The following is a 15,187-nucleotide window of genomic DNA, read 5'->3' on the forward strand; positions in this document are numbered from 1 at the left end:
CAAGGAGAGTGCAAGGACTTGCGCGGGTCGTCGACTTTTGTTGAAACGGTCGAATGGTATCTCGACAAACGATTTTTGTTCAGTATTCCAATGAAGTTTCTGGGCAGCTGGTGTTCCCGAGCCGGCTCTCTACGCCAGAATATGTCGTAGCAATATAAAAAGCAAAATAAAATTTTCATCGTGAACATCCGAATATCGATCGAGAGCGCGTGCCCCCATAAGTTTACAAAGTCTCAACGATATAGGTGAAACCAAGGTGTGTTGCACTCTCCTCGCGAGTCCTCGCGGTGGTCTCGTATAGCTGAGTTCGTTCTCCCAAGTATCGATGCAAACTTGGAATAAATTCAACGATATCACGTCACTGTAGAAAATCCGTAGACCGATTAACGAAGATAGAGAATGCTTACATTAACTGGCATGGGCTGCTTAACTGGGAACAGATGTACCGCACCACCCGGCGGGGGTGGAGGTAGCGGAGGCTGCGTGTAGTACTGAGGTTGCGGTCTCACTAGAGACTGTGGTTGCGCGGTCTGTGAGGGATGGTGTGGATGCTGAGGATGCTGCGGATGTTGAGGATGCTGCGGATGTTGGGGATGTTGGGGATGCTGGGGGTGTCCCGGATGGGACGGGAATGCCGCGTGGTACGCATACGGTTGCATATGCGACGGCGCCGGTGTCAGGGTCACCGTGTTCGGCGGCATGGAGCCATCGAACGTCGAGACAGAGTGGTAAGGGTGTATTAAGTATTGATACGGTGTGTGCATACCGAGTCCTGAAATCGGAGATCAAGATCAACTAATCTGGAAAGCACGATCGTGTACTTGTATTACACGGAGCCAGCGATCGAGTTACCTAACGAAGTTGTCAGCGTGTTTATAGCTGGCAGGGTGGAATATGGTGGCGGAGGTGGCTGAGTGCTGGTAACGACCACGGCTTGGGCCGGTCCAGGCATCATCTGTCCGTTCGTCATGTCCACCGGCGGGCCAGGCTCCAGCTCCACCATGAAGACATTGTTCATGTCCAGCTGCAAAGGGTCGTGGGTCATGTCGTCCTGTTGCACCCCGTCGTTCTCCGCCTTTTAATCAATATTTCATGACACCGTTGATAGCTAGTGGCTCGAGCTTGTTCTCGATCTACTCACCTTCTCGTATAATTCATACCAATACTTGGCAACCTGGAACAGCACTTCCGGATAGACGCCTCCGCCCTTCGCGGTGTTCTCCACGGTGATGCAGGCCTGCTCCAGCATCCCGTCGCCCTGTTCTTTGCACTGAAACAGGAGAGGCGACGATAGAGAGTCGGGAAACGGGAGGGTGCAACAGAGAGACGAGAGCGGACATCGCTTGCCTGCAGAAGCGCTCTGTGAACCTCGTTTGGATTCAACGCGTGGGCGTACGGTAGACAGGACAATGCCAGTTCCGCGGCCGCTACCACCATGTTCCGGTCGCTTCCTCTCGAGGACTTGTCCGCTATGCTGACCGCTTCCGGTGGCGTCAAGTGCCCCTCCCAGCTGTCGATGAGGAACCAGATCGCCGACGATCCGATCTCCATAGCCTGACCGGTGATCCATGAGACGTGGCTCGAATACGTGCGACTCAGCCAATTAGGCGTCACGCAATTGTGAAGTCCCAGCGCGTACAGGCCGAGCTGGAAAGCGCACATGTGTAGAGCCCTGTGAGGACGGTGATGGTTCAGACTAGTGGACGATGGGTTGAACAACGACGTGGAGCTGCTGCCGCCAGCCTTCATTAGAACCGTTTTCGCTAGCTCGCACATGAAGTGAGCTCCAGCCTCGGATGGCTGGTTCGGGATGGATGGGTATAATCTTTTACTTTTGTATCTGAAGAAGAGGAAGAAGAAAAAGAACGCACGTGTAAGACAATCGGAATTTCAAGAATTCTTTCCAACACCTTCTCACACTGCCACAGGTCGCAACCTCCGAGTTTATAAAATCGAAGCGCGATCGATTTGGTTGAATTCAAACTGGAAAGTGGTAAAAGAGAATATAGTTTCAGAGGCTGAAGAAATAACCTTGTCTCTTTTGTCCTGGTGGGCACGGTATGCTGAACAATCTGCGGTTGCACCGTCAACGCGCTCATTCCGGTTTCCAATTCTGCACTGGTGCTGCTGTGCGGCCTGCTGCTGGTGCCGACGACATTGTCACCGTTGCCAGCGTCCGTGCCACCGAGAGGAAGAGAGTGACACTCTTCGTCGGGAAGATGTCTGTCCGCCTGAAGCGAAAGTCGAAAGCGTTGACATTCGAATGTTCCCGGAGATCGTCGAGTTTGTTGGAATTTGTCGCGATCAAATTATATTACCTCGCTGTTTTTTGGTATTGGCATCCCGGGCACGTAATAGAACATGGGAATAATGGGTGACTTGATCAGCTGATGAACATCGGGATCCAGCAGTTTCTTCATGATTCTGGCTACCTTGTTAGGATCGGACTTGTACTGGACGAGCAACGTGATAGCCAGGTCCCCTCTGAGCAAGAGGAAAGAAAACGCGGTTACAGTTTTGGTCAACAGTTTCGGGACCCAACAGTCCGGAGACACGATCGACGAGGCTGAAAAAAGCTGGCACACCTTTGACGTCGAGTGCCCTCGCAGAGCAGTGGATGGTCGGCCTCGCTCACGTTCGCCTTCAGCCCCAGAGCAGTGACGGCCGCGTCGAACCCGAGGTTCTCGTCAACGTCTGTGGGCAGGTGTTTTACTCCTGCGAATCATTCCACAATTTTGTATTCTCCGCCTCTACCGTTCAAACTTTAACTCTCTCTTGTCTGAAAGAATTATCGTCTGGCCTGAACAGAACGCGCGAGTACCACTCCCCAATGCCCGGGTAAAACGATCGGATCGATACCAGATATCCCAGCGGAAAGAAAACGGTGGAAAGTTATTCGTACTTGTCGTGTTCAGGGCGTCGAATATGAAGCTGGCCAGCATCAGGGGGAGCAACGCGTGACCTCTGGACCTCAGTACCCCATCCCTCAGTTGTTCGGCTCTCTGTCGGACGATGGCCAATTCGGTTGGACCAAGCGGGATCCTCTTCAGTAGTCCTACCAGTTCGCTTTCCTGATGAGCCAATTTCACCTGGAAAAACAGAATTCCAAAGATCGGTAAAGATCTAGAGCAATCGAGAGAGCACGCGGTCTCGTTTACCTCCAGAGGTTTCGTGTTGGCGGGAGGCCTGGCCATCTCCAAGCCGAACAGACCCACCCTGAAAGCCAGATTATGATATTCTGGATTTTCTGCTAGAACCGTGCAGAGAAAGCAGCACTTTGCCAAAGTGGCCGACGCAAGGCACGTGAGCTGATGAGACGCCGGGTTCACTTGTTGCTGAAACAAGAGACGTTACGTACGGTCAGCGATTCCCCGGTCGATACACGTCCGATAGATTAAAACGCATCTAGGAGGCGCACACCTTCTTCTTCTTCCCTTTGACGGGCGCGCGAGGCTCGTTGATCATGAGATTAGGAGGATTGGCCAGCAGCTCTTCTCCGAGCTGCACACCCAAGATACAAGCTTCCCGCGTGTGCCCGTGAGCATAGAGTCCTTCCGCCCTGGCGAACAGAATGTCCCAAGGATCCTCGGTTTTCGTCAGGTTGCCCAGAATAGTGCTGACACTCGGGGTACTCGAAGACGCCGAGTCCTTGTTGAAGTCCTTGTTCGCGCCGTTGGTGCTCGCGACGGCCTTGGGATCGTAATAGTAAACGTGGTACTCGTCGCAGGATGGGTTGTCGCTGCTCGACGAGGAACTCTCATCCTTCGACGGTCTCCTGGACGGATCCTTTTCCAGGTCGGACTCCTGCTTATCCTTGACGTTGTCACCCTTCGGCAACGCTACCCGCGACTTCTCGCGGTGTTCGAGATTCACCACCCGGCTGCGCTTTAGGTCCGCTTCTGCCTTGTTATTGCTACTGTCGCTACTATCGCTATGGGTCTCGGACGAGACGATCGGTCGGTGCTTGTCCGAATCTTGAGCGTTCTTCAGGCTTTCGTTGCTGTTGGACGACGACTCGCTGCCCCCGCTCCCGCCGCTGCCCTCCTGAAACAATTCCGCGTTTAGAGAAAACCGTGCGCGCGGGCGAGGTTAATCCCATTTAACTAGCTTGGTAATCGTTAACAGGATCCTTGGAATAGAAAAGCGGTAAAGCATGGTAAAATTTCACCATCCATCGTGGCTTTCATCTTCGATAACGTGGACGTTCGTTGGAATTTTGAACGCGTCGACGCGTTAAAAATCGTCGTTGTCTCTACCTGCCAGTCCTCCGCGCAGCTATTCATATGAGCGCAGTTGAAGAGGACCACTTGGGGCTCGAACGTGTCGGCTATGTCGGTTTCGTTCTCGCAGAAACCCTCGGAGCTGACGCTGCTCCGATTTCCATCGCCGCCACCACCTCCGCCTCCGCCTCTTTCGCAGAGACTGGTCAAGTCCCGTGCGTTTCTGTCTACGAACTCCACCAAACCCAGACTCAACGACCGTCTTCTGTAGTGATGAGACACCGGCGGTTGACAGTTTAGCACGGCTGCGCTCGAGTTCACCTAGCGATAACGATAATCTTTAGCGATCCTAGATAGCCGATAGGTCATCTATCGTATGACCCGATCGACGGGTCGTACGATAGACGGATGATGCGGTAGCTAGCGGTCATACATTTAGACGACGTGTTTGAATTTGAGTTTGAATGTGAATTTCAATTTCAATTTCAATTTCAATTTCAATTTCAATTTCAATTTCAATTTCAATTTCAATTGTACGCTTATCGTACAACTGTTGGTAGGGTGCGACACAGGGCGTTCGTAGCAGACCGGTGCGGACAGAAAGGTCGTCAACTTTTGGAGATGATTATTCGATTCGACCGTCCTTTAAAGAAGGCGAATAGTACAGTTGGATATCTGGATGAATAGTCGCGCCGGATATCTGGATTTGTCGGCCGAGCCGATTTCATAGGGGAGATACACACGCACAGGATAGGTTGCGTCGAAATTTTCGTCTGAACGGTTTGTCCGCTAGCGTAGGTGTATCGGGAGATGTAACGGAAGATGAGTCGGGTCGCTCCGCATGGTCCGATCAGGACTGACCTGATTGACCTCGTTCCTGGGGTCCCCGAGGCGCCGGAAGCAAGTGAACGGACAATGATACATGGGATTGCTTCCGGCGGTGTAGGTGATACCCGGCAGGGTGTACTCCTCCCAGTCCAGATAGCAGGCTTCCAGAGCAGACTTGAAACCGGTGAAGACAGCCAGGTCGTGCTTCAACGAGTCCTTGTGTCCGCCGCTGTGGTTTCTGTTGTGCGAATTGTGGGACACCGAGTTGCCTCGACTCTTCGTCACCTAGAACCGAAGCGTTGCTAATGGAGCTGGCTTGTCGGGAAAGAGGTACAAAGGGACTACCTTGTCAACGATCTTCCTCCAACGATCTACCTTGCCAATGATCTTCATGTGCCAGGCGATGAACCTATTGTGAAGCATCTCTCGCTCGGCCGGCGACAGGCCAGGATTCAGCGCGGCCAGCCTCCATAGAACGACGATCTCGTCGCAGAGGGACGAGCACGCGTGCTGGGAGGCGTGCACCGTGCTGCTCATGTTGTTCTTGCCCCCGTAACCGGTCCCGTTCAGCAACGACACCTTCGTGTTGAACCACCAGATCAGAATCTGCTCGCAGGCCATGCACTCCTCGGTGATGATCTCGAGCAGCGGTATGGCGTTGCGGTCGGTTCGCTTGAACATCTCTCGAACGATCGACAACAGGTTCCACATCCCTTCGGGCTCGCGCCCTCGCAGAGGTCGCAGCAACGACGACCATTCCGCTGCCGCCGGAGGCGCCGTCGTGCTCAAATAGTTGACGTCGCTGAACACGATGGGGGCCGGTACGCAGAATTTGATCACGATCTTCTGGATGTTGTCGTGCAGCGTCTTCTCGTCCAGGTACCACGACGTCTGGTCGTGAGCCGACGGTCCCGCTGTCGGGTCCGGCGCGCCGCAGTAGTTGTTGATGGTGCTCGGCTGCACCGACAGCAACTCGTCGAGAAGACGCTGCGCCGTCGGCAGGATCTGCTGCGGTAGCTCGCTGATCAGATACTGCGCAAACTTCTGCAATTGCTCCCGGTGCAGTCGCGACAAGGACTCGCTTACCGGAGCTCTCAGGCAGACCTGTGTCGACTGAACGAGATTCAACGGTTGAACGGCGCGATTCCTCCGGTTCTCTTTTTTCGTTTATAGGCATTTATAGACGGCGGATTTATCGTTTAGGAGACACAAGCGAGGAGCCTATCAAGAATTCGGAGCGACAACGATAGAGAAGCAAGCGCGCGCGTTCATTCGAAAGAACCTCCCGACAATTTTACTTTTCCCTTTCTCCTCTATCCTTAATACTTTTCCTTTTCGCTCTCAGCAATTTCAATCGTTTCGAATAAAAGTAGCATTTTCAACGGTACGATATAGGTTCGGTGGGGGTAAAACAAAGGTAAGAAATTAAGTTGAACAAAGATGGTAGAAAACTCGAACTCCCGGTTCATAGAACAATGGCGAACAATTTTCACGTTGCGCAAAGATCCCTTCCTTTTTCCCTCCTTGCCGATGAAAAATCTCTCATCGGCTGCAATTTTTTTTAGAAATGTCAGCACATACCATGTTCCGATAATCTTTGCCTACCATGTGTATCCTGTGAAGGCACACGGCGACCACATGGGCGCACCAATAAGCCTTCGAGGAGCAGGTGCATGTGCAAGACGTGATTTTTCGGCGATCGAAGGTTACGGCCACGTTGAACTGTTGTCTAACGCCGTTCATCACGCAGTTCACGCTGGCGCTCAGGTGGAACCCTAACGGAGGCAAACAACAAATAATAGAAAGTACAGTTCGAGTCTGGAATCCAGAATCCGCGATCGCGAAGGAAAACGATTAATAAACGATTGATTCCGATGAAAAACGACCTGGCTCGAAACGTCTTGCGAACGTCTTTTCTCGACGAAATTACACGGAAATTAGGTTCTACGGAAATAAAAGCGTCGCAAGACAACCGAGTACATATATTTCTCCGGACAAAGAGAATTCGTTAATCGATCCGAGAGAGAGGGAGAGGGAGAGGGAGAGGGAGAGGGCGGGCGGGAGGGAGGGAGAGAGAGAGAGAGAGAGAGAGAGAGAGAGAGAGAGAGAAGGCTTCGTTCCGCTTGTTTCCTCTCATCGATCCGGCATTAAATTTGTTTCAACATCGGTTTATAGTGGACAGAGGATTCTGCGACATCGACGACGGGTAAACGGCGGGTAAACGGCGGGTAAACGGCGAGGAAACGACGGGGAAACGATGGGCTCAGGTTTTCAATTATCTTCCGGAAGCACAACGACTGGTTCTCGCGGGAAGCTGCGAAAGCTCTCGAAACTGCGTTTCCTCGTTGGTAGAACGAATCTACGCGATCGCTTCTGGCCGAGCGAAACAAAGTGAAAGTGCAGCCGAGACTCCGGGACCATCCTGTGAAAGAAATTTCGCGTTGTTCCACTTACCGATCTGCAGCGTGTCCTTGACGCTCCTCTGCCGAAAGAGATACTCTCCCCGTTGGAACTCGTCCGCGTTCCCATTGGCGAGGCACGAGTACAATCTGATGTCCTCCTCGTTGTCCGGGAAGCTCCAGAAAGCTATCCTGAGCTGGAGCTGCTCGGGCACGGGCGGGTAAACGTGCTCCACCAGCTCGAACGGGATGTGCGAGGCCACGCAACGTGCCGCAAGCTCGCATAGCGTCGGTACCGTTTGTCCATCTGAGGAAAACGAACCAGACTTAAACAGGTGTCGTCGGATTTTGTTGCCGGATAAGATCCGTTCGGAGAGTGCGCGCGTCGTTATCGCGGCTAAATAATATCAGATAACTAGGTAACATTTTAGCATAGAACTTTTCGATGCGAATTATGAAACGGTAGAACGCGTTTTCACGCATCGCTGTCCGATGATTTAGGGCAGCCCGGACGCGAAGGTGCTGCTGTTTCGCCTGCTGTTACGACGGGGAAAATCAATAAGGAAGTTGGGGACGTAACCGCCTGGAATTCCGAACTGGACAGCCGAAAACAGAAAAGGAAACGAACCCTTGACAAGAATATCGATCGCGACGCGGTTGGTCGAATCGATTCGATTCGATCCGATTTGGACTCGATCGAACGGTAAATTACGCTTCTCGCGAGGCTGTTCGTCCCCATCGATCGATCTACGACCCAATCGAAACTCGGCTCTCGCGCAAATCCTAGCAGGAAACGATTTCCTCGGGAAAATACGTATCAATGATTTCTTTCGGTACCGCTATCTCTTGGATCCTGCAGTTTATTATTAAAGCCAGTCCACCGATTCGTTGAACGCAATCGGTTACCTATTGGTGAGATAAGCTTTCCTTTTTGCAACGATCCTTTCGTTTCGATGCTCGATCGAGGATCAAAGGTTGCAAAGTGCACTGGGTAGAAATTTTTACTTTTCTTTTTCGGTTCGTCGCTGGTTCGAAGTCACGAGGCTGCATCGATCCTCCGGCAGCAGGGTGCGGCGGCACGGGCTCGGCGGTGAAATGGACGCTACGAAGCCGCCGGAAAAGCTAATACAGTGAGAGCGCGCGGACAACCAAGTTCGCAAAGTTCTCGACGACAAACAACGGGAGAACAAGTACACCGGGAACGAGAACGGGACACACGAGGAAAGAGAGAGCGAGAGAGAGAGAGAGAACTCTATTTGTCGATTCGAAGCGCGGCGTGAATGAACCAAGGAAGCCTGGAGTGGGAGCCACTCCGATAATAAGCATCGTTACTGGCCGACGTCGATAACTTTATTAATACCCGCGGCGCTAGTTCTCGTCGTTCCGCGAAATCTCGTGTCGATGACAAGATTAATATCTCCGATGGAACGAGATAGGCGAGCAAGAGAAGCTTGCAAAAAGCAAGAATTCTAAGAAGGAAGCTGCATCGGGGAGGCTTGCTTTAATCGGAGGAACTAGCATCCAGATGACTCGCAATGGATTGTCACTCTGGATTACGATTATGTCTTAAAAAGAAGAAAAATATCGCGAGTTTTTGATTTTTTTCTCCATCGCTCGCGCATCGCTTCGCGGCGCGGCGCGACAAGGAACGGGCAGCAAAAGCTCGATCGGTATGCAGCCGTTGGTCCGATCGATCGTCCAAATATTTGCATGAAAAACAAAGGGGAGAGAATTAATGGAAATTTTTGCAAAGTGCCCGTATATCGGAGCTGCCTGGTTCTCGTCCGAACGACGGCGCGTCGACTCCGAGCGAGAGGAGCGATCGGCAGAATTTACCGAGAAGCGAAAAGCGGCCCGGGAAAATGCCGAGCGAGACTGCGCTGGAAAACGTATTTTCTATTCGATCAACGACCATCGGGAAATTCTATCTGAAATTCTGGCGCACTGGAGCGATCGATTTCCTTGCGACAACGATCGGTTTCTGGCTTACGAATGCTCGCCGATCAAATAGAAATCGAATCTCCGTTAATAACGGGCTTGTAACGTCGTTTCCTTTAGTATCGAGAGAAACAGGCAAGAGAGACAGCTACTCTTATAATTGTAACGTAAGCTCGAACACGACATAAATCGAATGCGCGTTTTACGAAAATTTGTTAAATCGATAGTCCGAAATGTTCGGATACTTGGCAAAGAAGAAGCAGAATTTCGGGGGATTTCAGACGACTCCGGGAGACCGGAAACGATTTAGGCAGTTCCTCGGAGTTTATCGAAGATCCTTTTACCGAGAACGATGGATGGAGAGACGGCGGGCGCGCGACTCGTCTTCGGTGAGCATCGAAATCACCGTAATAGGCGCACGTTGCGCCTGTAAATTTCGCATCAAGGCAGAACGGACCAAGGGCGTCGAGGATGGGCGGCAGGACATCCTCCGAAGCCTAAATGGAACGCCGTTCCGATAAATCCTAGTCGAGGATAGACCTCGCGCGGTCTCGGGAATCTTCCAAGTCGAAAGGCGAGGAGGCGAACTTTCGAATCCATCGACGGATCTATGGGCTACTCGACGCTGGAGTCGAGAAGCCGGATGGGATACGAAAACTCAGCAAGAAATTCGATTGGTCGGGTCGACGGGAATTTCAATCGAAACGATCCCCGCTCGGTTACGCAATTTCCTTAACCCGGTTTCGGGTTTTCTGGGGCTGTTGGGTCGAAGGTCGAAGGTCGAAGGTCGAAGCTCCGAGCTCGAAGGGTGCGGGGCTAATCCGCGCAACCCGGATATCTGCGCTGAGTTTGGTCGAGATTCGGGATCGTTGGGATGGTCGGGATGCTTGGGAAATCAGTCGGCATCGAATTACCGTTACCACGGTGAATTAAGCCCGGGAATATCGGTCTCGAGGAGGAAATCTATCGTCGTCCCGCCTAGGCGAGGTTCCCGTTTTCATCCGGTCGCGAGGCAGTCGTTCGGATCGCAAAGATGGCTCCCACAGGTGAGATCGTAAAAACTTTGGACGTAATAAAGCAAGTTTTCTCTCTCTCTCTCTCTCTCTCTCTCTCTCTCTCTCTCTCTGCCACGAACTGCTGCAAACAATCTTGAGCCCTTTGCGATCGGCACGTTCTTCCATCCTCTCGTAATCGTGAGAAAGTTTCGCGCTACTTAAATTCGTGGCAAGTTTACATCTAACCCGGGGCTCGGACTCCTCTGCGATTTCTGCGAAAGGCAGTCAAAATCGCGTAAATGGGCGGGATCAGGCCGGTCGATCGCCCTTGCAAAACCTTTAGCTGAAACGGGCGGATCGGTGCAGGATTAGTCGAAGGAAAACGAACGATTGTTCAGCGGGTCGAACGCGGCTAAGACGATTGAGACGTTTCGCGTCGCGTCCAACGATCGCGTGCTCGGTCAACTATGTGCCTCCCTCGCTGGGACAATCGTTCTCTTGTTTTCACCTCGCCCCCCAAGCGACATCGAACTTTTTGCTAGCTCGGATCGGTCAACGATTTCACCGTTGGTAAGACAAGATCGTTTTCTTTGTCGAGTATTCGTAATTCGTATCGTAAGTTGAATTTCATCGTATCGAGAGAAGATTCGTTGCGTTGGGCGATAACCTAGTTGCGGATCTTTATACAGATTCAATTTTTCATAGATTATTTTGCGAATATTGCGACGAGAGAAACATTGACTCTATTAAGAATGTTTCTTACAGCAAACGCGGAAGGACCTTGTTCGTTGTGTAGCAGTGTTTCCAAAACAAGCTTAAATTCTGAACAAGTATCGAGAAACGTTTTAAAAAGTCGCAAGCATTCGGGTAAAACGAAATAAAGCGTTGCAAGCTGATAAGAGGTTGAAGCTTCTCGGAAAATCGGTTAACACGGCCGCGACTAGTCGTTCTTGTTATCGGACGCGTAATTTAAAGGCCGACTTGTAAGAAGTTCGGAACCCTTGATGCTCTGTAAGACACACACACACACACTCTCTCTCTCTCTCTCTCTCTCTCTCTCTCTCTCTCTCTCTCTCCCCCTCTCTCCTTAGAGGAGAAGAAGGAACGGGATTAAATCGGTGACACAAAAAAAGTCTAACTTCGTTTCCCTTTAGGCTACAGCCTCGTCCCACCCCCTTTTTAGCTTCCACAGAAAACGAGGAGTTGGGAAGACCCCCGGCAACGTGACATATCGCGTTACAGCAAAATGGTTGTTTGTCCTTCTTTTCGCTTTTCGCAGCGGGGGTCGTTGGAGACCCCTTTTCCAAGGTACACCGGTGGAATAGGATCTTGAAATATGAACAGGATCTGTGCCAGAAACCTCCATCCTCGTGTACACGCGACTGGACGATTTTTCGTCGCGGTTCTATCCGACCGATCCTCGGGTCATGCTCGAATAAATCAACGAAAATTTTTACAATCGACACCTTCGCGCTATAGAGACAACTTTTTAGCAAGAGAGAAACACACACACAGTTTGAAACTTTACACATTTTATTGAATACACGGGTTAAATTGTCGAAAATTCAGTGATCGGGCGACGATTTGGACGCGGGTAGTTAGAATTACCTGATCGCTGCAGTCCAAGGGTTCGGCAGCCTCGGACGGTACCGTAGTTACCGGAAATCGAGTGAAAATTGCTCGCCAAGGGACGATTCGATGGGTGATCGAAGAGCAGGATCCCCTCGCAGGAAATCAAAGTATCGGTCGTTTCGATCGACCAACGATAGGGAGCAGAGTTCCGTGGATGTACCTGTTGCAGCCCGCTTCGCGCCGCTCTATCGTTTCACGGTTGCGCGCCGAGTCGAGTCGAGCCGAGCCGAATCGATTTTCTTCGTCGTTCGCGCGTTCCGATCGAACGATCCCCTATCGCGATCGATAACTAGAGAATCTCGCGACGTTTTCCTGGACAAAGGAATCTGAAGAAAACGCGTCGAACCGAGGCTCTTGGAAGGACCGAAGGGAACGGTCTTGAACGTTTTCCCAGCCGGACACTTTCGTTTCGACGGGGCTTTAATGACCACGAATGCTCCGAATATCTCTCCCGGGGTCCCCTGAAAACAAATTTCACGTGGCTGAACGACGCGACGGTGCGCGGTGCATCGACCCCGGTCTCCGCGAGAACGCGGCCGATCGATATCCTGAGCGGCTCGCAATTCGCACGCGGAAACTAGACGCACGAAAAGGCAGACCCGGGAGATTTCAATTTTTATCCAACCTCTACGTTCCCCGGCAACCATCATATCCCACCCCCCTCTCTCACCGTTCACGATTCTCCCATCGGCCACGATTCCATGGCTTGAAATATGATCGGACGCGTGTGCGCCCACCGTCTCGGTACCCAGGTTCCACGGAACCCCCGGGGGCAGGCCGACATTCGTCTTCGCCGTCGACCGATCGAAGAGACAACGAGCCCGGAGCCGAATCCGGCTAATTTGGATAGCAGGTGCTTCAGCAGTTTCAAGTTTCAGGTTTCGGGCGACCAGGTCAGCTTCCGATACACGTTGTCTCTCCAACTATGAGTCGACAGAACGCTACAAAGCAGGTGTCGCCGAGGGTGGCGACCGGCGACGACGACGGCGACCCTCTTCGAGGTGCGAGGAGCATCGTCGCATCGAGTGGAAGACGCGACGATAAAATTGGTTAACGGTGTACAGGAGCATTCGAGCGCGGAGGATTTAATCGAGCGTGTTCTTAGCTACCGTCCGCAGCTCGGGAACGCGTCGCGTGTCGTTCCTATCGAATAAATTCGCTTTCGCTTACGCAAAGAGACTACGGATGCCACAGCAATTCCCTCTCCCTCTGCCATTTCGCGTCCAACATCGTAACGTCTCGATTCTCGACTTACGGAATAACGGAGTCCAGAGTTCCGGAACTCGGAACTCGGAACGAAAACGCGGCAGGTTCGAAGGAGGTGAGTGCGCGCGAACGGGTCTAGAAGGGGATGAAAAACATGGAGACCGCGAGGTCGTCGACGCATTACCGGCAGGTTAAACGTTTCCAGAGCAAATGGGTCGATCGTCGGACCCTGGTTCGGCGAAAGTACTCGGGCGCTATCGGGTTTTCATCGCGCTTTCATGGAAAGTCGATCGGCGGTCACCCTTGAGCCCTTTTCGAAAAGTTCCCGGGACCGAGGGAGGTCGGGGGGGGGGGGTCGTAGGCATTCCTGATCGATCCTCCGCGAATATCCGCGCCACGGAGCGTAATAGGATGCGCTTGCTGGGACTAATGGCCAGTGAATGCGAACGCGAACGCGAATATGTACACGATCCAGCCAAGGGAAGATCTCGAGGAGTTTCCAGGCGGCTGCTGCTGCCCTCGGGCTGCGCCGTGTGCCGTGCGGAATGTGGGGGACCCAGCTGGCAGTCGTCGACAAAGGACGAGAAGCGGATCCGAGCTCGGACCGTGCACAGGTGGGATTAATGGCCCTTCGAATCGATTCCCATCCTCGCCCGCGCCTTCCCGAGGGAGCAGAGCAGCATTCGTTTTTACGGGGGACGATGGCGTCGTTAACGCGGGCCGGTTACCCTTCTTTTTTTCTTTCTTCCTTCCTTCCTTCCTTCCATCTCGATTCTACCCTAATTTCCTCGGTAGCCAAAGCCAAACTTAAGGAGACTTCGACAACTTTGGAGTAAATTGCGTGCAACAACCTTAGAATTCGAAGCTAAAGCGTCCAACTTGTCGAGCCGACATCGATTCGTGGCTGTGTGATTTTTCTCACAGCCTTAGGGATTATAACTTCTCCGTCTTAATTCACCTTTCGCCTCTCACCCCTTGCATTCGCAAGTCCGACACGATGTTACACGACAAGAAGTTAAGAAGTTAATTCGGCACGTTCCCTGACATTTCATCGTTTTCTTCCCAAATGTTTTCGACAACCTAATGCTCCTAGAAGGGTTAAAGACAGAATATGCTATTCGAGAGGAACGGAAAACTGAATTTTGATTTATCGGCGGTTCTTCGCCACAAGCGGAATCCACTCTCGATATTTCATTTGGAGCAGCGAAGAAAAGGAACGGAAGATGCTGACTAAGGACTCCTCTCTTTCCCTTTCACACTCTCTCTCTCTCTCTCTCTCTCTCTCTCTCTCTCTCTCTCTCTCTCTCTCTCTCTCCCCCGTCTTCTCTCGTGCGCGCGCGCGCACGCTCCATCGCTCTCCCTATGCCCTCTATCTAATCTCTTTTAGTCGAGCGCCATTAGCCCCCTATTCATCGTCCTCTTCCTCTTTCGTCCGCGAACAATGAGTCCAGCCGTTCGTTCGACAAAGTATCGCCGCGTTGCTAGGCATCCCGCAGGTGTAGAAGCTCGCGTTGCGCGACACAATCCTGATTAACAAACACTAAGAACTTCCCCTAACCGAATCAACCTGTTCGCTACTCTCGATCTGTTTAGGATCGCCAGATATTCGCACAGGATCGATCCGCTACCGATTACGGATACTCCATTGAAATTCCTTGTTTCAGTAATTCCTAATAACATTTACTTTGTTTCGGTAAAATTTCTATCAACTTGCCGAAGAATAAAAGACGAAAAAGCACAGAAAGCTTTCTATTTGTCGAAATATTCGATCGCGAATCGCAGAAGAGAGCGTGGGTGGGACGTTAATTCGGGCTGGTGCTCGTCGACAGAATTTCATTTGGCGAGTATCCCATAAATTCTCTTTCATCCCGGATCTTTCTCTCTCTCTCTCTCTCTCTCTCTCTCTCTCTCTCTCTCTCTCTCTCTCCAACCGTGTTCCGCAATGACGAATTGTCGAGCTTCGTCTCTC

At 51.8% G+C, this 15,187-nt stretch overlaps 1 protein-coding gene across 3 annotated transcripts in view; it reads right to left on the bottom strand.

Annotated features, from left to right (window-relative positions):
* The window catches only part of Dora (zinc finger SWIM domain-containing dorado), a 34,844-nt gene that overhangs the window by 3,406 nt on the left and 16,251 nt on the right, over nucleotides 1-15,187 (bottom strand). For 2 of the 3 annotated variants that reach the window (XM_033468161.2, XM_076518529.1), the window contains exons 2-16: nucleotides 7,503-7,754; nucleotides 6,654-6,823; nucleotides 5,394-6,161; nucleotides 5,082-5,333; nucleotides 4,257-4,541; nucleotides 3,421-4,044; nucleotides 3,159-3,335; nucleotides 2,903-3,089; nucleotides 2,586-2,715; nucleotides 2,319-2,484; nucleotides 2,032-2,231; nucleotides 1,348-1,840; nucleotides 1,142-1,270; nucleotides 853-1,075; nucleotides 408-772 (exon numbers count right to left, since the gene is read on the bottom strand). In XM_033468161.2, coding sequence (XP_033324052.2) covers nucleotides 408-772; nucleotides 853-1,075; nucleotides 1,142-1,270; nucleotides 1,348-1,840; nucleotides 2,032-2,231; nucleotides 2,319-2,484; nucleotides 2,586-2,715; nucleotides 2,903-3,089; nucleotides 3,159-3,335; nucleotides 3,421-4,044; nucleotides 4,257-4,541; nucleotides 5,082-5,333; nucleotides 5,394-6,161; nucleotides 6,654-6,791 — 4,137 coding nt within the window. In that variant the 5' untranslated portion in view covers nucleotides 6,792-6,823; nucleotides 7,503-7,754. The remainder of the gene's footprint in view (nucleotides 1-407; nucleotides 773-852; nucleotides 1,076-1,141; nucleotides 1,271-1,347; nucleotides 1,841-2,031; nucleotides 2,232-2,318; nucleotides 2,485-2,585; nucleotides 2,716-2,902; nucleotides 3,090-3,158; nucleotides 3,336-3,420; nucleotides 4,045-4,256; nucleotides 4,542-5,081; nucleotides 5,334-5,393; nucleotides 6,162-6,653; nucleotides 6,824-7,502; nucleotides 7,755-15,187) is intronic. The other variant, XM_033468163.2, reaches the window with a different exon arrangement.

This window comes from Megalopta genalis, chromosome 2 (assembly GCF_051020955.1).
Source record: "Megalopta genalis isolate 19385.01 chromosome 2, iyMegGena1_principal, whole genome shotgun sequence".
Lineage (NCBI taxonomy): Eukaryota > Metazoa > Arthropoda > Insecta > Hymenoptera > Halictidae > Megalopta > Megalopta genalis.